Source organism: Struthio camelus, chromosome 21 (genome assembly GCF_040807025.1).
Source record: "Struthio camelus isolate bStrCam1 chromosome 21, bStrCam1.hap1, whole genome shotgun sequence".
In the NCBI taxonomy this organism is placed as follows: domain Eukaryota; kingdom Metazoa; phylum Chordata; class Aves; order Struthioniformes; family Struthionidae; genus Struthio; species Struthio camelus.
In genome coordinates this window covers 724,903-748,579 of record NC_090962.1, presented here as the reverse complement: position 1 = coordinate 748,579, position 23,677 = coordinate 724,903, and the positions used below count along the sequence as shown (strand labels likewise).

Below are 23,677 nucleotides of genomic sequence, written 5' to 3'. Positions count from 1 at the left end.
AGATATATCACAGTCCATCCATTTCAGTAACACTAATTCGCATTATAAGCACTGTTGGAGGCACAACACAACGTACTCCATCACCCACTAACTGATGGGAGGTAATGACTCCAGCGTGCTTGCAAGAAAACCTGCAGCTGACATATCCAGACAGGAGCACAACGGTGCCACTGGCACCAGATCATGGACTGGAAGCCAGCATACTGGCTGGCCACACACAGCTGAGGCAATTCTTTACTGGTTCCTAGCGAAAGAAAACAGGGTAGTCCTTGCTACTTACATTGCTTTGGTATCCTAAGGGCCTCATTGTCAGCTGACATCACTTGGTGCAGAACTCCCCGGAATTGATAAAGCACTTTCAAATTCTTCTCCTCACCCACGCAGGGGTCATAGAAACCCGGCAGCCCAGCCTTTAACCAGAGAAGGACAGACTGAGCATCAGGGAATGGATTTTCACAGCTCTTCAAGTGACCAAAAGCATTTATTAGCATCAGAACGAGGTGTAATAAAAAAAGAGTTTGGCTGCCAATGAGATGAAATGAGAAACTAAGGAATCATCTCCACTGTGGCAAGTTCTAAATGTAGAACACAGTGAATCAGTGGGCAGTGAAGTTCCTCATGTACAGCTCCAGAAGACACACACTGTCCAAACCATGAACATTGAGACGGTTTCTTTGGAAACGCCCACAGGAGTACAAGTTCTTAGGGGTTCCTAACACTTGGTACAGAAACGGCTTCTGTAAATCGATCTAGATTCACTAGCTTAAGCACACTGGAGAAATCCCCCGGTTCTGATTCACACCTTCAAGCCCTTGAGTCTGCGCTTTGCTACAACAGCTACATACCTTGGAGGCCTCTGTAAGGATGAGTTTAGAGTCCTTCACCAAGCACTGCAGGGGCACAGTCACGTCTATTACTTTCACCTTCTCATTCTTCCTGCTGTTGTCATTAACAAACTTCCCATACCAGGCATTCACTACAATCAAACCTGCATTTCACATGAAATCACAAATGTGACAAAAAGCTTCCTACAAGCACCTGGGCAGAAACTGATGAACAAATCAGCGTACCCCCATCCCCACCCCAGCACTGTCTTTTGCTTTCAATGATAATTCTAAGGAAAATAGAAGGGAAAGTTTCTACATTGACATGTGATCTCTCCAGATACCACACCAAACAAGGCCTGAGGGATGTGAGAACCTCCTCCTCCTGTTCTGGACCCACGCCTTCCAAGACAGAACATCATTTGCACTTCAGTGTTTGTTAGCAATCTTCAGCAGCAGCACAGAATGACATGACTTAAATGCCATATAAATGTGGAGGTCACTCAGTTCACTTTGGAACGTTCTCTTGGAAACTGCTAGCAAACTTAACAGAATTTAGATTTCCTATTACAGTCCAGGAACAAGTTGTGTGGACTAGCAATCAGTGAACCCTAAATGTCAGACAGTAACTTTTTTCACACCCTTATACATACATATCTTTGCTGAGAGATCAATCCAGACTAGCGTATTCATCCTGTTGATCCATCTCACAGCACGTCCCAAGATAATACACAGTGGACCCCTAACTAAGCTCAGACACCAGAAACTGAACTGTAATGGAACTTCCCCACTACATGCACAACAGCAATTATGCTGTGCTTTATTAAAGGTGAAAGTGAAAAGCCTACACCTTGCATCTCTCCCCCTCAACCACCTAGCCTCTCTGTTGGCCCCATCCTCTCTCCAAACACACAGAACAAGTAAACGGTGCAATCTTTACCCATTCTGGCTTCCTCCGCCTCAATTATCCTCCGGACAGACTCCTGCATTAACCGGACCTGTAACAACACAAGGGGCAGAGCAGAATCAAGCAGTGACAGACACCACGTCCAAAACAGACAAGCCCAGAATGAAATCAGCTCCCTTTCACTAAGAAGGCTTAAAGTGCAGAATGATTTGGAAACACACCTGCAGGCCAGAGCCTGTCTCAAAAACCCATCTAAACTTGAACACAGAAGATCAGAACAAACCACAAAGGGAAACAACACAGAAAATGGCACAGGTATACAGCGTCAGAACATGGAGCAGTAGGGACAAGAGCAGGGCTCATCTTCACCCACGCAGGAGCAGAGTACTAAGCAGGGAAGGAGACACAGCAGTCACTTGCAAAGACTCCCGAGTTCTGCTGTTTGGGCCAACAAGGGCAGAACACTAAGCCAAAAGGGAGACTAATCAGCAGTTCCCAGACTGACAGGGAACGCATACTTACAGATTCCAAACTCTGCCAGCCCGCTCTGACACTTACCGGCAAACTTAGCATCCCCTTAAGGCTCTCAGGCTTACTGAGATAATACTAGCTTCTGCCACAGCAGCTCCTGCCAGCTGCCCAGCAACACAGAACCTCCAGCTTTTCCAGAGCACCCAAAACTCAAATGAACTCATCTTGTGTTCCTCTGCCCAGCCAGAAACTCATTCTGCCATGCCCCAACCACTCCCTCATCGCACTGTTCCCAGGACAGCCATGTGAAGCACAGCTGTTCCCTTTTCCTGTAGGGGTGCTGCTAGATCCCCCAGAGGAGCTGCGTGAGCCCCACTAGCTTCCTGCAGCTGCCAAAGCAGGTAGGCAAACAGGAAAAAGAGCCAAGAGAGAGGGGCTAGTTTCTCCCAGAGAGTGCAGAAATTCAGAAGGGCTGAAGCCTCTCAAACCACTGGAAGGCTGCCTCCAACAAAAGGTACACGACTTGAAAAGTCGCAGGAACTGGCTAAACCCATCTTTCATTGCAGACAGCAGGTGTTCCACAGACAGATCCACAGGACAGAAGCATACAGGGCGTCAAAATAAAATGATAATACCAAAAAGCTGTGAAGAAGTCGTGGGAGACTTACTGCAGCTTCTGCCTCCTGCTTCTTCTGAAGGATGTCACTGGCAGTACTCTCCCTTTGCTTCTCCAGCTCTCTGGCATAAGGAAGTCAACATCGCATTAGGTTTACACAGCAAATGGAAGTCCTCCACAAAGTGGCACATCTTAACCTACCCACCCTAATTACAGCTGACATGCAATCTCACTCAAATGAGCTGGGTTGTAAGGTTCCCTCCCATCTTTCAAGATCTTTTTCCAGAACTCAGTAGCATTGACAACACAGCAAAACAGAGTGCCTCAACCTTAGCACCTGATTCCCGCAAGCACTTGAACAGGACTTCCCAGCTCCGTATTTCAAACACAGTCTCGCTAACTCACCTCTCCTTTTGTGCCCTGAGGTAGGGTTTAATGATTAGCCTGTGCATGGCAAAATAGATAACTAGAGGTCCCACGGTGGCATAGAATACAGCACTGGGAAGCAGCTGATCCGTTAGGTGGACAGGGAAGAAGTAGGTCTGGCTAGCCCTGTTCAACCTAGAACAACAACAACAACAACAACAGAGTGATAGATCAGAGGAAACGGAGTTTAATGCATTCCATTAAATACACTTAGCAGCAGCAGCAAGAACTCCTGGACCAGGAGAGATATGAACGATGAGCTCATAAATGTGAAAGTTTGATAAACCTGAACAGGACAATCGTAAGGCAGACTGCTGACATCATCCAGAACCACGTTTTTAAGTAGCAGACATCTGTTGCCAATAGTACCTGGTTGTTCTAAAGTCTTTTACTAATCTTGGGAGAATTTATTTAGTCATTAATTTCACCAGGGAAAGGGACCAACATCACGATCAAGAGAAAAGCAATTGCTTCTGGAAAAGGCCTCTGTACACAACCCCTGCATGTCCCTTCAAGGAAGGGCATTAATATTTGTCTCATGTTACAGTAACATGTATTTTAGAAAACATTAGTCTTCTGGGACTAAGAGCGTCATGTCCTTACAGTTTCTACAGTCCTGGCATGCCCTCTGCTGGCAAAATTTTAAAAATGCACTATAGTACAATAACCTTTAGGAGTTCTGTATCTCTTTGTGAAAATTGCATCGTATTAATACCATAACCATTTTTTAGTTAACAGTAATAATCTTCTCTAATTCAAGTGTATGCACGTACAATGTCATAAGAAATGGAGTGCGATTCAACACACTTCTTCTAAATGTATTTTCAGCAACCTTCTATCCACTTACCATAATGTTCCAAACTTACTTTAAACTGCATTTTCAGAATATTTTGATGCACTCACACACCGGTCCTGAAAGAGGTGTTCAGGCTCAGAGTAACACCAGCAGAAGGCACACGTTGCTTCACATGGCCACCACTTGTATAAGAGGTGAGGGCAGCTGCAACCTTTTCATAGTGATTTATCAATATACCTGTATTACCCTAAGACTGGGACTTTCCCACCTGAATACTGGAAATAGAACAATGCAGATTATGGTCAGTCTCTGCAATCTACAGTTATAATCTTGAACTGACTTGATTTTCAAAGACACTCCCTGGGGAACACCAACGCTGACGGTGGCTCCTAGAACGCTGTGTCTGGAAATCTTCCTCTCTGCGCCATACTCCACTATGGTCCCAAAGAAACCTGCCCTAGAATGACAGAACCAACACCCAGTAAGACCAGGGAAGACTCCTGAATTTCTCTTTACTGCAACCCTGTTCAGTGTAATTTTGCAGCAAACAAATTATGTAACAAATGCATTGTGTGCAGTGGGTGGTGGCTACTGGAAGAGTCACTGTGTATCCACAAGACAGTAGCCTTTTCAGCTGGTAGAGTAGTAAAGAGACTGCAAGACAGTAGCTTTTTCAGCTTGTAGAGCAATAAGCAGACTACTTTGTTATCAGTGATGACATAAGAGGTATCAGGCCTACCGGTATTCTCAGTTCTGCTCAGCTGAAGGGGTACACAGAGTTAATTCTCCAAGACATTCACTTCAGCTGCTTAGCAGACACAATTAAAGAAAAGCAGATTCCCAAAGACAACAGAAACCTTTGATTAGAACCAGCAAGGCCTCTGATAGCAGAAAAGGGCATACTCTTCAAGGCATGAACAGTGTAATTATCCCTTCGCAGACTTACTTGAGAGAACCTTTCACTCGTGTTTGATCTTCATCCTGAAACTTATGCTGGTAACTGACCATCATGAAAGAATGGGGGATTCCCAGCTGAAACGCAAAAGGCGCAAGTTTATGAAAAATGCATCCTCAGCCACAGCTGAACATTTCCCCAAATCTTCTTTCTTATCTTTTAAATGACACAGAAAATATTGCGATGTCTGTCACTTACTTGTCACAGCTTGCGACCTGTGCAGTCTGCATTGTGCTTTGTGCAGTCTGCATTGTGCTTCCTACCCCTAATCTAAGTTGTTCCACGTTAGCTGTCACAATGTTGGGTACATAGCGTAGTGCTCTGTTAAATGCTGCTGGTTACCAAAGCTAGATGTTCATGGAGACAGTATGAACTGCTCCTTTATCTTCTTAAGCCCCAAGCCAAAATATGGCTGGAAAGGAAAAGCTAAAATATTTCTCTCACACAGGGTAGTAACTACTGTCCGCTGCATACAGCGACAAGGTTCTCACCTGTAACGCTACCGTGAAATGGCTGGTTTTTGTATCCCGAACAATACTAGTGTTCATGGCTGACTGGATACCCCACCGCCACTGTAAGTAGCCCATCGTGTTCTTATCCAGGTTGCGGGCTAGAACTGTGGTGAGGCCTGGGCGGATCCCACGGGATGAAAACTGCAGAGCACAGTTTGTAGTGATGAAACTAGGAGAGATAAGGAAAGCTTCATCAGTGGTGAAACACGAACTCCCCAGCTAGCCTCAGACTCTCGCCCAGGAGCCGTGGTGTGCAGGAAATAAGAAGCATTTGCTGAATACGCAGAGACTATCTTGTGAAGAGTATGATGCTTGAGGTTTTCAGGGGAAACTCAAAACTAATTTAGGCTGTTCTGGCCACAGCATCCCCCAGAAGAGCAGGCTCATGCCCTAGTTTATTGATCTATGCAGTAACACTGCAGCCAACATAGCAAGCTGCCTTCAAAACCTTGCCCTTCTTGCACTAGGCAAATAAAGGCCTAGTCTTCTGTACAGGCAATATGGTTGGCTGCTGGAAAGGCCTTCCCCTGTTATTTAAGAATTCCCAAGCATCAGCTCCAAAAGCAGCATTAAAGGGCCCAAGAGGGAACAAGACCACAGTATAAGCTATGAGGAATGGCACTTTTGCTAAATTAGAGAATATAAAAAGAAGAGAGTTTACTTGCACACCTATGATATCCTAACACATACCTGCAGTCACAGTCCTCTACCTTGTACTCCACTTTGCAACTTGAGACTTCTATTCATTTGTAAATTGTCATCAAACTAAGGGCAAATTTGGCTTTATTTCCCTAAACTATGACATATCGCCACCTTTTTTGCTGTCAAAACTTCCCGCTTGCACACGTAAGACCCAGAAGAGCGAGAGATACTGAGACTGAAATTCAAGGGAGCTTTAAGTCTCATGTTGCACAAAATCATAAAACTTTAGACAGTGCAATCTCCTGAGGAGCTCCTCATTGCTAGTTTGCAGAAAGCCAACTCACATCATTCTGACCCTCACAGTACTTTACAAAGCAGTTTGTATTGTACTAACGCTTGTCACATTCAAGTTCAACCTCATGAAAACTGCTAGTGACTGAACCTCTATTAAGGCAGGATGCAAGAATGTCACAAAAAACATGCCTGCTTTATATCTGTTTCTCTCTTGAAACAAAAAGGAGCTCGGTTCAGTCTTAAAATTATGCTTCAAAATGCTTCGTTACAAAACTAGCTTGAGAAATGGCTGATCTTACTGGTCTGTTGATCACCTAGAAGTTGTTTTTGTATCCTGTTTTCAGAAGTAAGAAACATACCGTCTTCTATCACTAGGTAGCACTTTACACCAATAAAGCTGCATGTAAAGGAAACCCTAAAGTTCCTCCAAAGCAGGAAAAACGGAACAATAATAATCTCTGAAAACGGTAACGTTTTCACAAGAGATTTAAAAATAGTCTGTAAAGATTATAAAAACCTGAAACTTGACAGGCAAGACTGAAAGTCTCTGCTAAATACAAATTTCATATCATGAAGCAGATTTTGTATCTTTAAACTAAATGTAAGAGACGTGTTAACTCAAACAATGTAAGCGCTTCTAGAGGGTGGTACAGATCCGAATACAAAGAGCCTCTATGGTTAGTCCTCTGCGAGTCTGCGAATGCGTATCCTTTTACGGCTGATTGCAGCAATGTCATAACAAACGTCTATGGATCTGGCTGTGAGATCATGCCTCTTGTACCATGATTTCACGACAAGATCGAATACAAATCTGAGGATGGGGAACAGAAACCTTCCTTAATCTGGAAGTACGTACAATTACAAAGGGAACACACATACGCATACAAAAAGAATACATGCATTCTCACCAGAACTGAAGCATTATGTAAAGGCTAAAGAAGAAATACCTTTTTTCATAAGACAGAAAACAAATCCAGAATTAACATGAAAGACAGTTCAAGCTGTTCAGTTCATTAGTGTGGAGTATTAACCATTAGATCATTTTTATAATATTTACCATCTTGGTGTAAGATTACGGAATATCTTCAGACCAAAGAGAGGTCCCTGAAGGTCTCCTGCTCCAAACTCCATCTGTGTAAATGCAAAATGCCAAACAGTTAGAAGAAAATTTTTTTTACAACAATGACAAAGTACTTAAAAAGCATGGTTTACAATACAGACAAGTTCTGCACTTCCGCATAATATTCACCACATATGTCATTAACCCCTTTTCTACTAGCTTTGCATGCAGAATAAGAACAGGTGGCTCACTGAGCACGCTCTTAATGAGTAAAACAAACCCAGTCTCAGGCAGTAACCTGGGGCTTTCTAGCTACTGGGATCATAACTGCCTGGGAGTCAAACTATTTTTCCCTATAACTTTACTCATGAATAAAGCTAGCTGTATTCTGAAACAAAGGCAGACTATCCTAGAGGGCAGGGTCACAGCCTCTGGGAGGCACCTGGAAGGCTTCAGGCAGTGAAAGCAGAAAGGCCCAGGAGACAGCAGACTTTCTGTCAGCACAAGTGATCCCTAAAAGGGTTGTCTTTCAAATTCCAAAGTGCAAGGCCAAATGGAAACTGGAAAAAGGTAAGAAAAACAAGGTTCAGGCTTCCCTTTTTCCTCAAAGGAAAACAGAATGGGGGTAATTTGGTACTATTATTTACTACAATTTGTTCGATTAGGTATCACTATATAAACAATGCTGTCACCGAAATCTCCAAGAGCTCTTTTCACGGGTCATTTTGCAAAGCAGGTCAGTATCACTATCCCCTTTCTCTGAAACTGAAGCACAGAGAGCTTCAGTGAAGCAAAGCTAAAGTTCCCTCAAGAAAATAAAGACTAGATAACTAATTTAAGCTGCCCAAAATAGAGTGGATATAAAAAAGAATAACAGCTAGTACTCTTACCTCTCCCCATCCCTTGGCAGATGTCACCCGTCTAAGAGCAAAATTAATTGATCCGCCTCCATTTCCATTCTGGGTGGAGAGGTTTCCAGACAGTATCGCTGTGTCTGTGGCAGTCAGTGGTGCCTGGAAAATGAACATGTTGTTATCAATTAATCTGATCCTGATTCACACATTTAATATGTATTCTGCAAAGACATAATCAATACTGCAGATGACTGCAGAAGCTGTAAGCATGTAGCGGAGGCTGGTAACTCTCCAGTTGATTGTTACCCACTAAGCCTAGGTGTTTGGACCAGACATGGCCACGCTTACTTTAAGTCTACACTCAAAATAGAGTGCAGCATAAAGTGAGACAATTCCTACAGTACAAGACAGCATCTGTGATACCTTTACTGTACTAGTTTATAGACCTGACCTTGAGCTGCAAGCCCTTGTAATCTCACTACAAGGCTAAACTTTTTCAGCTCTTTAGAACAGGGGAAACTCTCCTCCTCCTCTTCCTTGCCCATATCCTTCTCCTCCTTTTCCTTACCCTTACCTCAGATATCTGTCCTCAGTCATCACTTAGCCTCCTCGCTGCAGGAAGGCAGGATCACTGTCGCACGCAAACCAGTCCCTAAATGCCACGCTTGTGCTCTCACAGATACATGCTGTATCATCAACACGTAGTCCTGCTGAACTGTCCCTCCTTTGCCCAACCCGTGCTGGTAATTGCGTCCTTCCACAAATAAAGATGAGAAATCCTGAGCAGTGTTTCCTTTTCTATTGCTTTGCCCTGTAGTGCCTCATTAGCTCAGACCCTGCCCCATACCAGCAGAAGCGTTCACCCCCCCCCTTACCTCAATGGACTGGGATATGTGCATTTTGTTTATTTCAATCTGGGGAAAGCTGCTCCCTGGAACATCTTCATACTCTTCATCGTAACGATCAAAGAGGTCAGTGGCATCTATTCCAACACTAATTGTTCCCTAAGAAGCAACAAGTGGAACAAGTCCCTAGCATTAACAAATGTCCAACAATTGCATCCAAACATCCACGTAGGCCAAAAGGCTAAAGCATCCTTATGTACACATTGCAGGTTAGAACATAATATTTTTCTTGTTTTATAATTTCCTTTTTCCACTCTGAACTGCATTCTTACACATTCAAGACACATACAAAATTGAATGACTACAAAATTCTAAAGGAGCTATACAAGTCATAAAATAAACTGGATAAAAACTTATTTTTCACCTGAGATACCGTTTATAATACTAACAGATAATTTTTCTGTTGTTAAACCTAACAGAAGTAGGCAGAACATTGTCATATACAAGTTCTTTTCTTCTCCCACAACTAAATCTGACTGTGCCCTGCCGCTATTTTAAAGATGAATCCATGTATTTTAGGAATTAATCTTCTCCAAGATACTTGGCCACATAGCCTCTAAACACTTTCTTCTTATGAATCATCTGAAACAGCTTAGTTTTGAGCTGCATCATTCACTTACAACTGACCTCATTAGTCAAACATTCCCCTGTCTTTCCCCTGGTTCATATCTTATAATCAGAAGAAAGCCTTGACAAAGATAAACTTCTAGCAAATGGTAAACATTTCCTTTCTCAAACCACAGAAATAATGCCTATAGCTTATTCCTAGAAAAAAAAACTAGGCCAGAGCGAAATAGTCTGGCTACACGCTGCTGTGTCCATTCAGACTAACTGCAAGAGGAGTTTTACCCGAAAAGGGCATGATTAGACTTTTCTCTGAGTCATATAGCTTCAACAAACTTTGGAAATCTCCCTACAGCTCTATTAAACAGCATTCCAGCTCATGTAAAATATACCACTTGCAAGAAAAAAGCCTCCATGCACAAGCACGTAATTCTGTCTGATTTGGCTCCAACTGTTTATTATTGTTGTGGAGATTCCTCACCCCTTCTTAATGCTTTTTTTTCCGATTTCTTACACAACAAAAATGGGATAAATATTCTAAAACACAAAGGTCCAATTTTTTCCAGGAGAACTCTGCAAAAGGGACCGTACCTCGATTGTTCAAAAATGATTCTTAGAAGACAGCTGAACTTCAAATCAGTATGCTTACCCTTCTGTTTGTGGCAGTGCCAACCACAAGCTCCTGCCACTTACATGGAAGACTTCACTTTTCAGGAATGATACGCAAAGTCACCTTCAAAGGATCTGCTTTCCAAATGCTACAACTTCTTAACTTTCAGTCCTCTCATACATTGTGCTGTTCCTTGAAACGAGGCCAAAATAGCTGTGAAGCCAGGCAAAACTGCCAACAGCCTTGGAAGCTGTGCAGTACTGTGCTGCTACTCCAACCCTCTGGAAAGCAACCGAGTTGAATAACCAAAGGGAAACAAAAAGTGCCAACTTCACTCAACGAAATTCAAGTAAGTGCACTCCAGGGTGACCAGTCAAATATGTCTGAATATATGAAAGCATTTATTTTAACAAAACAGAGAACAATTTCCATTTTTTTCTGATGTTCTTTGTTTCAAGAAAGGAAAAAGCCCAAGATCTTTCATAACTGACGTAGGATGGAAGGATTTTCCTTTGCAGCGCCACATTCAGTGGAGTACCTTTGCTAACTTGCAACTTTAAATTCTGAGTTAAAAGTTTTTTAACAAAAAGTTATCAGATTAAGTAGTTAGCACGTTGAATTTGAGTATTTTCAACTTGGGTTGGAATATAAGCAGCACTAAAGCTTTCTCAAGAATCTATAGTAAAAAAAAAAAAAAAAACAACCTAACTGAAAAGCATTTTACTGTAATATGTTTATTTGTACTGCCAGATATACATTTCTATAGTGTGGAGGTTGGGGAAAGAAGGAGTTCTGGGAGCATTTCACAGATGGGAGATGGCAGAGGCTCTCCCAGAAGACCTATTGCTTTGTTGCAGGATGGACTGGGTACTGCACAGAGGCTCTAGGTGGGCAGCCTGAGTGTTTTTTTCCAGCTCGCTTCCTTTCACACCTAGATGTTCAGATCATTGCAGTCAGCTCAGCCTCACTGCTGAATACATAATAAAACCTCAGCATGGGGGATACTCTTGAGATGCTCACAAGCTGAACACAGCTCCAGATTCACAGCCTGACCATGCAGACCTAGCACAGTACTAGAGCAGCAATACTAACCATAGTGTTTTCTTTTTAAAGTGTGGGATTACCATAGAAATTCATTATTAAAAGAGAGAGAGAGAAAATTCAATGTTCTTTCAACCTAAAGTGTATTTTTCTTATAACTCATAGGAAGATCACCCACTTGACCTTTCTAAGGAAGCCATCAAAATTCACATTTCCTCAAGTCGTTTCCTTGCTATTTATGGCTTTCTGCAGCCTCTCTTTACGCTCTTCTCACCCTTTTCGTCCCCTCTCCTTTGTTAGTTACTACACTCTAGACTTTATCTCCACGTGTCCTCTGACCCAGTGTAGCACTCCTATAAACAGGAGAATAACCATTAACGAAGAGGAAGAACAACTTACCGAGGTGGTTTGAAGGCACAGTAAATAAAAGAATTATGACACAAAGTAAATAACTCCCTCCTCCATCCAGCAATCATGGTGCTTGGACTCTTTGTAAATATGTATCCAGGCCCAAATATATTCCTGAAATTTATTAATTTCATTTCTTTCAACATTTCTTTCATATTCTAATTTCATGGCTTCCCTTTTCACATCCATGAATGTTAAAACAAATATTTCTCTCGGTGAAAACAGAGAAATTCAAATGACAACACCTGCATCTGTTCAGGAAAATCTGCAAGATCTACTCAGGGGAAAGGAGCCTCTCAGTTCCCTCCCTATGCTGCCTCTCCCCAACTGCTCAGGAGATCTTCTGTTTAGTTGCCTTTTACCAAGCAGTGGATTCTGCAAAGATATTTTACGTCCTGCCAAGCAGGTGAAGTCACCCTCAGAAACCTATAGGTCCTGGCAAGGAAACTGGCTCAAGCACAAGCACAGGAAAAGTAGCAGATGGTAATGTTAAAAATATTCCCAGAGAACAGCACCCCTATGCCACCGGATAGTAGAGAGGAGACCGCTGCTGCTCATAACTCCTTACCAGCCACCTGCGCAGACCATTGGAAAAGAAAAAGCCCTCTCTAAGGTAGGATCAGCAGGAAAAAGGTGTACAAGCTGTCTTCAGAAGTTGGCTTTGCACACACAGCAACATGCTGCCAAGTGCATCAACTCAGCAGGGCAGGAAGTTGGATAACAGTTACAGAACCATCAGAACTATTACCTGAAATTCTTAAAACAAACAGACAAACAAACAAACTTTATTTACCAATCCTCTGAATAAAAAACAGTCTCTAACAACAGCTAATTTGTTGGAATTCTTTCTTTTAAGTCAGCTGTACTCTTTTCCTTTGAAGGACTGATTCACTCAGCAAACCATTTCACATCTTCCTATCAGACAAGATAGCTAGCTGTCCCCTTTCTTATCACTTGGGAAAGATGTTAGAAATTAAAGCCAGATATGATAAATACTGGGGCTAACACCTGGCTCTCCCTGTTAACCTCCTCTATGCCCAGAAGTTGAGGATTCAAGCCAGATGGAACCTTTAAGAAGGTGGCTATAAATACATCATAAAACAGGAGGAACTTTCATACCCTTCCTTGCCTCTTCCTGGTAACGCTTTTTGGACAAAATCAGGTGTACTCAGTGTCTTGAAGCACTGTAACCTACCAAAACTGTAAGAGAGAATCCTTAGAATCAACCAAGAAAATAAAATTACTTCTGAATGGAAGCCTTACACACCAGACTGCTATTGGTACTATATATCGATGATCTTCTTGCCTGTTACTACTGCAGGCAAGAAATATTATTAAGTAAAATGCAACAGTATAGTATGGAAGACAACAGATTACTGAGAGAACCACTCCACTCACTATAGGTTAGAGAAGATCTTAGCCTTTGGATTCAAAAAAAAGCATCTATCAAAAAATCACAACTTCTCATACACTTAGCAGGACATGCAATCAGGCACAGACTCCCTTCCACTGCGGCTAGAGGAAAGAAGGCGTGTGCTCCCTAGTGCTCTCCCTTCAGCAAAGCCAGAGGAGTGGCTGAATTGCATTCAATCTTCTCTAACTCTTCTTGGATTTCCACAACAGAGAACTGTCCCACTTGGCAAGGTCTGGCTCTTTTGCAAGCAAAATCTGTGCTGCGTATATAAACACTCTTGAAGCCACAACACCAGACTGAGGTTTCACCTCTTCCTCTTGGTGAGGGTATAATTAAATGTATTGATTTCCAAGTTTACACAGCAGAACAGAAACAGCAGACAACCTAAATTACTCCAGTCTTCTGAATCAGCTGGCTAGGTTTTGGATGTTGATGTTGGGCTGTTTACTCTAAGGTGCAAGCCAAGAAGAGCATACAAACCAGCTTCTGGCTGTGAGCAGCCTTCCAGATCAACCTAGCACAGAAAATGAGTATGTCCTCTCTCCAGCTGCTGATGACATAAACGTCCCTCACACGCATATGGCCGCCATAATAAAAAATTCAAGATGTTGGAGGAGCCCATTAAAAACAAACAGGTCGGACTAAAACCTCTCTCCCTCTTGCAGGTGATAGTGTTACACGTGCCCAAGCACTGCCAGATACGCAAAGTCCTGGAGGCAGTAACTATTTACAAAGCAAGCAGGGAAGACACCTGGGCAATAACACTTACAAAAAATAGTAATAATTGTAGAGATAAAAGGACAGATGACAGAAAGTCCCTGAATCACTCTTGCTACAAACGTTAGGATGGCTCGTACGTAATACATTTACTGCATTTCAGACTTCAAGAATCACATTACTTCCATAGAAAAAGACTGAGATAAGTTAAAAGTTTGTCTGTATTGCTGTCATGCAAAAGAGAAAACTCAGCTCAGGATAACTTATTTCTGCAAAAATATTTGCAAGGAACGTCTCACACATCTGTTGCTATTGCCAATTAGTGCAAAGGAAATTGCTTTTTTTCATACAAGGCTTATGTGCCTATTTTTCAACTTTGTTCTAATATAAAATTCCATCATTGTTATTTTTCTTTTAAAAAAAAAGGGATTTTAATTAAATAATTTCACAAGGAATGTGCCAAACGATTAAAAAAATATTTCTAGTATAAGCTTTCCTGTAAAATGTAATCTGTTCCTGGGAATTGCATCTACTAAATTGGGACGATAGCCGCTTCTATAAACAGAGACAGCAAGAGAGAGAATCTGTGCAACAGCTGGTTGTAAAAGAAAATCGAGAAACAATAAAACAGCTCATGAAGGACTGTAGTAATCCAGGTGGCAGACACTGTGTTACAAGGTCAAGGAGCCAAACCAAAAGTGCCTGAGAGACAGAAAACGAAACACCAAAAAACAATCCTACATTTAATACTCTGCTCCGCAATGAACCAGTATAGTTCATTAAACCAGAATAATAAAATTGGAAGATCTGCCTTGGACCAGAACTGTTCTGCAGCATTTTGAAGCTGACGGTTAAATTTAAAGACACAATTTCCTTTGATTCGTCTTACTGATTAATAGATTGTACGACAATGGAATATATCAATCCTTTTCCAGATAGATCTAAACGGGGCAAAAAATGTAAATTAAGAAAAAAGAAGGAAGAAAAAAATTTACGAATTTGCTTAAAGTACCAGTCAGGCAAAAAGTAAATTCAGAGTATACTCCAGAAACATCTGTATCACAACACTTTGTATACTGTAACCTGGGCTGTTGAATACTCTTTCTAGCTGAAATTTCCCATTAAAGGAAAAAGTGCTGCAGTAGAAACTTGTCTGCAAGTCATGCTTCCAGGTAGAGTAGCATGATCGCTAGGAAGGAGAGGTTTTTGTTCTGTTTGAACTAATTGGGATCTTTCCAAGCTCTGATGCAATTCCAGGTAACCCGTGTAACATACAGGTCTATCAGAATGTCTCGATTCTGGAAAAATGGTGAAATAAAGGCCAGGAGCATCAGTTTAAAAGGGAATTAAGAGACATACCTGAGAAAAATCTGCTCCCTCCTTGTCTTTCTCCTTATGGATTTCCTTTCTGGAAGGTGACATAAGGAAGCTGCACAAGGTTAGGCCTTGAGGGACCTATATTTCTTAAATCTGGACCTTACACAGCAGGAAAATTACAGGATTTAATTTCTGTGAACAGGAAGCAGTTCTTCTCAAACCAAGCAATCAACTTTCCAACCCTTCTGCGCATCTTTAAAAGCAAAAACAAAGCTCTAAAAGCAAATAATAGACCCAATTTGAAACCTGCCAAATTGCCTCCATCTGGTTATTGCTCAACATTTCTGGTTAGAAATACTTTATTTTGCTGGCACCATTTTATAGAGCTAACAAAATGTTGGAAATTTTAAAATAACTTGCGTTCTCATATGAAATGATCACAGCTGTGCTACTTAATTCCACAGGAACACTGCCTAGAGAGACATTTCCATAGACTGCCAATAAGCAACTGCTGTAAACACCCAGATGGCTAATTTTATCACAGGACACAGAGGCTGAGGCTTACAATGCAGCTCCACTTTTTACTGCTTCGAACCGCAGCGAGACACCCAGATAAAATGTCAAATTCCTGAAGTCACTGAGAAGCCTTATGTGAAGGTAACCGTGCCTACATCCCTCTCCCAGAAGATCCATCTGCCCCCAGTCACCCTCGTCTCCAGCAGAGACTTTTCAACTTGCTCCGTTTTATGGCATCCAGAAATCCCTTCCTGCCTGGAAAAATGCTGTGAACAGATCAAAAAGGCAGTTTAAAAAGAGCAAATGGGATCACTTAGAAGTCACAGTTGACAATCCTCCTGCCTGATGCAGTTTGACTGCTGCACCCCTTTTTACCTCAGCTTCTAGTCAAAGCTTATTTTTCTCCATAATCTCGACCAAAATAATCTCAAGGGATGGCAAGATCCTCTGACGCCTTTCACGAATGCACTTCCCAGGTCTCCTTCCTTAGGTGGGCGCTAAATAACAATAATATCTGACGCAGCTACCTGCCCCAAAGACATCGTTGCTTCAAGAGGGGTTGGGGGAAAATAGAAGTGTCCCAGATAAGTTAAGGAGTCACTTTACCTGGACTTAGATTTCATTTTTCCAGTACTTACTTAAAACAGAAGTTAAGATTTTTGGATAGAATGGGGGAAAGGGTAGGCTGTATCCATTCAAATACTGGAACCTGAGTAAGGAAAGCTCCCACAGAAACTAAACTTATTCAGTAAACAAGAAGGTTTCTTCAGAAAGCATACCCTTCGGTACAAATGTCACAGACGCATAGTGTTCCACAGACTGGATATAATTAGCAGGCTCCTGTATGTTACGAACTATTTTTGTGATTATTTTAATTCACTTTCCCATTAATAATACAGGTAAAATGAAAAAAAAAAAACCTGCCATAAAAATTTAATTAGATATTGTAAAACTGTTTTGTCCCGTGGGGGTGGGCACAGCACAAACTATTATTCAACAGTGTAAGAAACCTCAGTATTCAGAGCATGTGACTGCTCACTATCACAATCCTGCAAAGGAAGAGGAGAGCTATAGAGAGGTGAGGAAGGGTGAATACTCTGACAGCTAACACGCTGCTAAAGCTGCAAATGCAACAATTACCTCTACTATGATTTTTCTTTAAGACAGGCCAGACACACAGATTAGTGTCCAGGCCAAACCAACAGGCTCTGGTACAGTGAGTGGAAAGCTACATGATATATTGATACATTATATAAAGCCAGTCCCTCCTCACAAAATTCTATTATGTGGATTAGGAAAAAAGTACAATAACAAGAAACTATCTCAATACAAAGTTTAATTAAAAAGAGAAAGGTGTCCCAAAAGCAAAAATGGCAGTCATATAGACTTCACCTTATTTCTTCAAACCGCTCCCCCTCCATTAAAGGGACCTGTAAATGTGACATCCTGTTTTTGCCATTTTCTATCAGATCTTGCAAGCCTTCTAATGTTCTCTTTGCTGATAAACTACACCTAGGACTGCATCACCCTCATAGGTAATGACGCAATAAAGTACAGCTACTAAACACTCAATTGATGAAATAATTGGGGGTAAGAGGGGTGGGCTTTTAGAGAGCTAAAAACTTTTATGGAAAGGCTCTATTTGCTCTGCTTTTTTGGGTTTTGTTTTTTGGTGTTTTGTTTTGTTTTCCCTCACCCTGGCCTGGTACAGAGATAGTGAACGTGCGCTCTGGCTGTCCACGTGCTTGATATTTACATGTCACCTTATGCTTATTTAACCTTTCAGTACAAGCAAGTCCTTAATATCCACGCACTATCCACAACAGCCTGGTGATCTATAGTAGTCAATATGCTTTGCTAAAACCAGCACAGATCCAAAGTCTGTGCCAACGGGAATATCTCTAAACATTACAAGTCTTCTCAGACCAACATTTCTCTGATACAGTCTTAAACACAAGTATTCCCACACTTCTGTCCACTTAGAAAAAAAATCATGATTTGAAACCACTGATCATGTAAACACCAGCAACCTTAAAAAAACAACATTATCATTGGTTACATCATCTGGTAATTTGTTTCTCGTGATACCCAAATTATGCTGCAACATTTTAGAAGTCCATGCATGGATACAATGACACAACAGTCCTCCTGTTTCAAAGCCACCAAAACACTAAAGCCATCTGTGCTTTTAGTGCTTCAGAATGCAGAATCCGTGTTGACTGCAATTTTCTAGTTAGAGCTCTGGGGATACCCAGTTTCCTACCAAGAGCATTTATACATAAAACAAAAGTTGTTTTCTCATTACAGAATTTTTTTCAAGACAGAAAATGTTTCTTTGTCTGCACAAATTGCAACAAATATCTGCATGGTTACTTTGGGATGCAGAGAGGGAAATTAAGGTTTCCCATCGCAGACCGTTTCTATACTGCATAAAAGAAATCTATTATTTCAAAACAACTGCAAAAAATGGTTTTGGATATTTTAAGGAGGCCCCTCTCCCCCTTAAATCTAGACAGCATTCAGGTAGACTAAACTACAAACACATCGGGGACTGTAGATCCAACTGTTGGATACTGCGATTCACTGCATGGCAAACGAGTTTTGGGACTTAAAAAGCTTTCAAACCTTACTCAGTGGTAATCCTGACAAAACCTTGGTTTGCCTAGTGTGTTTATCACGCCAAGAGCCTGGCAAAACCATTAGCATTCTAAATTATTGGAGTATCCCAGTCACAGCAAGCGAAAGAGAAAGCAGTGGTCGATCATCGCTTCCACCTCTCCCCCCTGCAATGCTACTTCGAGAACATCTTCCTCACCACCGTATTCTTGATTATCTTTAAACAGCCAAGATTCAGGAGTGAGGTGAGTCATTTAGGGGCAGTTTACTGCTGCTCAGACGGAGAGATGAGAACGAGGCACTCAGTAATGATGCTCATTATAAGGGCACTACAACGCCTTCTTAAAACTGGCACTAACTGTGAAGCTGGCAAGATCCCAGTCCTGTTCAGGTTGATTTTGCTCTCTGTGCTCCAGCCAGAAGACTTTCACTACTCCGCTGGTTCAGTAGCCGCTTTGTCTTTTTGTTTGGATTCAAAGATGTGTTTGAATTTATGTCTGCCTTGTTGTGATGCTACTGCAGTGTAGAAGGGAAAACCTGTAGGGAGTCTTATTTTACTTGGAATATTTGGAAAGGATTCATAAAAGACTCAGTATTACGAATGTTTCCTTAAAGTTGCTTAAAACCTTTTTTTTTGTTTCTACATGTTTCAACAGAAAGAAGAAACCACATATTTTACAGAGGAGCATCGTTCAAAGAATTAGCTATTTTTCCCTACATTTTTCACATAAATTTCTTATTCAAGAGTGGATGCCTGAGGGGTTATTTACTAGACTTATCCCACCACCTTTCATATTTCAAATAATTTAAGGATTCCCTTTTGAAACAGGCATGAAGTCCCTGCTTACCTTTGGATTAGTTCGCTGCTGCAGTCTTCTCTCTTCCCTCTCTCTCTGCAAACGCTCAAATTCTTCTCTGATTTCAGCTGGAGTTCTCTTCCTTTCCACAACCTACTCAAAAATAAATTGAAAACTAACCGTTACCAAAAAGAGGATATCCAGGGTATTTACTCGCTGATGGAAACAAGGGTCACTGACGCTCTTGCTGCTCTAACACCTTGTCCCTCACGCTGCTGCCACAAGCACCACTTGGCATGAGTTTCAGTACTCAGAGTTTGGAACCAAACACCTGGGCAAGACTGAATGGCAGACGTGCTCTGAGAGAAGTGAAGTGTTCTTGTTCTTTCCACTCCCTTGAAAACACTAGGGCAAGTAGCTTTCCCACCACAAGGACAAGAACTATAGTGCAGCCATTACCAATAGCTATCCATTCACTTATCAAGTAGGTGTAGACATGACATATGAAAATGACTGAAAGCCTGGCATGAGGTAAACTGAGTGAGAGCTTTGCGATTTTTACGCTACAGTGGTATAACCTGATTCACATCTGTTTAACTTGAGTGTCTCAGTGAATGAGGATCTTAAACAGGTATGGCTACACTTACTCATGGAAAAGGTATTGGATTTGGCTCTTCAAAATAAAATTAAGTAGGCAATAACCAGGTCAGAAAGGCCCGTTTCATGCTGCCACTACTCTGTATTTCTTGCTACTGACCACAAACTTGATCTTGGTAGTGACCTGACCCAATAAATTAAGATTTGGCAGGAAGCAACCTAATATAATCAACTAAGACTAGGTCAGTCAGGAGACTTCACAGTAGGAAGGCCAGGAACGGAGGAATGGATAAGTTCTCTTTCATAGCACCTTACAGATGTCATCCCCTCCCCACCCCCCCAAAAAAAAAAAGAAAAGGAAAAAAAAAGTCAGACTTGGAGGCCAGCTGACACTAAAAAAAATTTTCAGATGAAAGATTTCATGAGACAGGATGGACAGTAATGATGCATTTGTCTCAGAAAGATGTTGCTTGTCACAGTAACATCCTGTTAGGGAACTCTGAATGTTAGATTTATTATTCTCTCCTCAAGGAAAGAAAAACAATTATTCCTTTAATATCCATCACGGTATTCCAATAGAGAGAGACAGATAGAAAATTTTAAACAAGAATGCCTTCAAACAGGCATCAAGGGCTCACTGCAGTTTGATGTTACAACAAGAATTGCAGATAAAGCTGGATTTAATCAATTCCATAGGCTTTAAGGTGCTAAATTTCTCTCACCTCCCAACCTTCCATTTCCAGTCCTCTCCTCCCATATATGTCATAGATGGCTCTGGTCTGTGGATCACTAAGCACTGCAAAATAAGAGACATGAGAGAATTCAGTTCTTGGTCTTCTCAAATTTCATGCCAACACACTAGTGTTACTTGAAATTCAAGCATAGATCCTGGAAATATGTAACATTGCTCTATAGTCCCATCCAATTTTTACATCAACTTCCTTTAAACTTTTCACATGCTATACTAATAGAACAGTTGGACTTTTCTATCCAACATATTTCCTTTGTTTCATACCTTTAAAATCAAAAAATGAAAAGAACATGAAAGAGACACGTGGACCACTTGAATATACAGCAGGGTTTTTTAAAATTGCTTGTTATGACTGAAGAGTGACACAAGCATTCTAACAATCAATGGGATTATTAGCAATTTGATGACAGCAGTCCCTGAAGACTTTCTAAGGAAGAACGAGGTCTACCTCTGACTAGCTCTCAAAGTTAGCTCCTTAGTGTTTGGCTCCCTGTCTTCGATTGCCCTCATCATCCTTGTCCGCCCCCCCCCCCCCCCCTTTTTGGTACAGAACCATTTGTTCTCCCAGATTACTTACTTGTTCTCCACTGATTCCGCCAGAACTAACTATGGACCTTTGAAAACTCAAGCAAAAAACACCATCTTCTCTAAAGAGCACAAAGAAACTTCTCTATCCTCAGAAAACCCATGAAAACAGTTTCTGCAAGTTTAAGTCCTCCACTGACCTTCATATGCTTGGTGAACAAGGTTAAACAGCCGCTCAGCTTGCGTTTTGAGCTCTGGGTCTCTGTGCTTGTCTGGATGGTATAGCATACACAATCGACGGTAGGCAGCTTTTAACTCTTCCTGAGAGGCCTATGAAAAGCAACAAAAATAAATTAAAACACAATCAAAGCTGATTAAAAAAACACCATTCTCAAGATCAGCCCTAAAGGAGAAGTCCAACAGCTATTACATTCCATCACTTTTACTGACACAAAATGAAGAATACACTTCTGTTTTGTTGTAGAACATACGTTTTACATAAGTTAATAATATGTTCAATTATACACATTAATATTTTCCCCGCTATGTATAGGGTGACAAACGACAGCAACAGCTCATCAATATATACCTAGACGAAAACAAGTTTAGTAAAAAATACATGGAATTTATGTTCATATATTCTTTTCATTATACAACTAGTATTTCCTCAATTCAGTGCAAAAGACCAAGGAAAAACTAAAGTCACCCCATGAAAAAACACTTAAAAATCCAGAGATTTACGTTAAATTCTACTCATGTTTTAATCCTAAACCTCTCATATATTATTACACCTACCAAAAAGCACTGACTTTCCACAACTGTAAAGGTAAGAAATTTAAATCTATATTTTTCTACTCATCCCTTTACTGCTATGCTCTACAGCACTTCCTGTTCCTATAGGGCAAGGACACTCCGTTGTGCTATAAGAACGGACAGCGCACCACCTCCCCTCACAAATATAGTCACCTGCAGTAGAAGGGTAAACAGAAAAACAACCTGTCATGAAATACATCAAGACAAAAAATGTTCTTTACTACAATCATTCCAGAATTTTAGATGGCACCTGGCCACATTCCAAAGACATTTGGTGCAAACAGATTTTGGGTGCCTCTTAGAGAATCAATGGAACAATAAAACACTCCTTCCTCTATCATCTCCCTGGAGACAACCTTAGAGCAACATTATTTTTGTGGCTCTAGACATTCAGGGCAGCTCCTCCTTTATTGTCTTTTTCCCGCAACAGTCCTTACTGTTCAGCAGCTGTCTATTCCTTGAAGGCTGGTTCACACACATTTGCAAGGGTAGTTGCTAAATCAACTGGAACTTCTCTGAAAGATAAAGCCAGCACATACAGCTCTCAACTTCAGACAGGCACAAATAGGCCAGTTACAAACCGGCAGCGATCAATTCCCGGGGCACTTACAGTCGAACAACAGGAAGCAGGCTGCCACTTTTCTGGACCAAGGAAAAGATTCACAGTAAAATAACTGTAACAACATCATAGGTACTTGCTGGCCTTCAAGCAACTGTGATTACCCTTTTGTTATAGCCAGGGGTTATAAAGGACAGAAATACAAGATAAGCGAGTGATAAAGCGGCATGAAGATTTTAAATTCACAAATCCTGCTTACTCTTAATGATCTTCAATGACTGAAGTTTTCACAGTAGTTTCCCCCAGAAACAAAGGCAATAAAAGTTTATTTGGGTAATGCCCTTTTTCAACTGGTGATAAAGAGAGTGTGGACTTTAATTTGGAGAAATGCATTCATTTGCACATATAACCTAAGAGCCCATTCATTTTTGAGGGCAGCTTAGAGTAAGTGATTTTTCTGTGCATTTTTACTGTTTCATACTAATGTTTCTAAATGATATAGCAAAAGGCAACCTGCTAATCTTGCTGGTCCCCTGAAAGTAAAGGTAGCTACAGATCAGCTTCTTTTCCTTTTCACTATCCTGTGCTTTCTCGGACACTGAATTTAAACTAGATTGAGAAGGTATGGGAATATATAGCTCTAAAAGCATGTTATTTAATCAAATTAATGATAAATGGTTTAATGTACTATTGATTAAGTAATAGAAACAAGTACTTTCATTTTTCATAGATATCCCGTTCAATAAGACGTTAGACTGGGCCTTTCGTCATCGTGAATAGCTTTGGTCATTGATCCACTCTTTCATGAGCAATAACCTCTCACAAACCACTACCGAAACACTGACATCACTTCACATTGCAATGAAAGGCATAACTCAGTAAAAATGATAGGTAAATTACATTCTTATTACTAAAACTCTAGGCAAAATTAAAAGGTGCACCATCTCCCTTATGTAGGCTTTAAACAGCTTCATTCAGTGTCTCAGTCACGCTGCTACGTTTTTATCGGACTGAAATCTATGCAAGATTAAACATACATACATACATACACACACATACACACAAGGAAATTGCTGCTTGATAGGTTTAGCCTCCTCATCAGGGCTGTAAAATTCAGTGATTATTTATTATTTTAAGGTTAGTTGCCACAACACAGTAAACTGGCTCAGC

The 23,677-nt window shown here is 41.1% G+C and overlaps 1 protein-coding gene across 2 annotated transcripts in view; it reads right to left on the bottom strand.

Annotated features, from left to right (window-relative positions):
* DNAJC11 (DnaJ heat shock protein family (Hsp40) member C11) overlaps positions 1–23,677 on the bottom strand; it is a 30,965-nt gene that overhangs the window by 5,163 nt on the left and 2,125 nt on the right. Inside the window, exons 2-16 of one of the 2 annotated variants that reach the window (XM_068916233.1) lie at positions 22,386–22,463; positions 21,336–21,465; positions 20,582–20,655; positions 19,314–19,415; positions 9,233–9,361; positions 8,394–8,516; positions 7,501–7,574; positions 5,487–5,676; positions 4,987–5,072; positions 4,381–4,497; positions 3,224–3,379; positions 2,871–2,940; positions 1,765–1,822; positions 846–988; positions 281–410 (exon numbers count right to left, since the gene is read on the bottom strand). In XM_068916233.1, the coding sequence (XP_068772334.1) occupies positions 281–410; positions 846–988; positions 1,765–1,822; positions 2,871–2,940; positions 3,224–3,379; positions 4,381–4,497; positions 4,987–5,072; positions 5,487–5,676; positions 7,501–7,574; positions 8,394–8,516; positions 9,233–9,361; positions 19,314–19,415; positions 20,582–20,655; positions 21,336–21,423 (1,540 nt within the window). In that variant the 5' untranslated portion in view covers positions 21,424–21,465; positions 22,386–22,463. The remainder of the gene's footprint in view (positions 1–280; positions 411–845; positions 989–1,764; positions 1,823–2,870; positions 2,941–3,223; positions 3,380–4,380; positions 4,498–4,986; positions 5,073–5,486; positions 5,677–7,500; positions 7,575–8,393; positions 8,517–9,232; positions 9,362–19,313; positions 19,416–20,581; positions 20,656–21,335; positions 21,466–22,385; positions 22,464–23,677) is intronic. The other variant, XM_068916231.1, reaches the window with a different exon arrangement.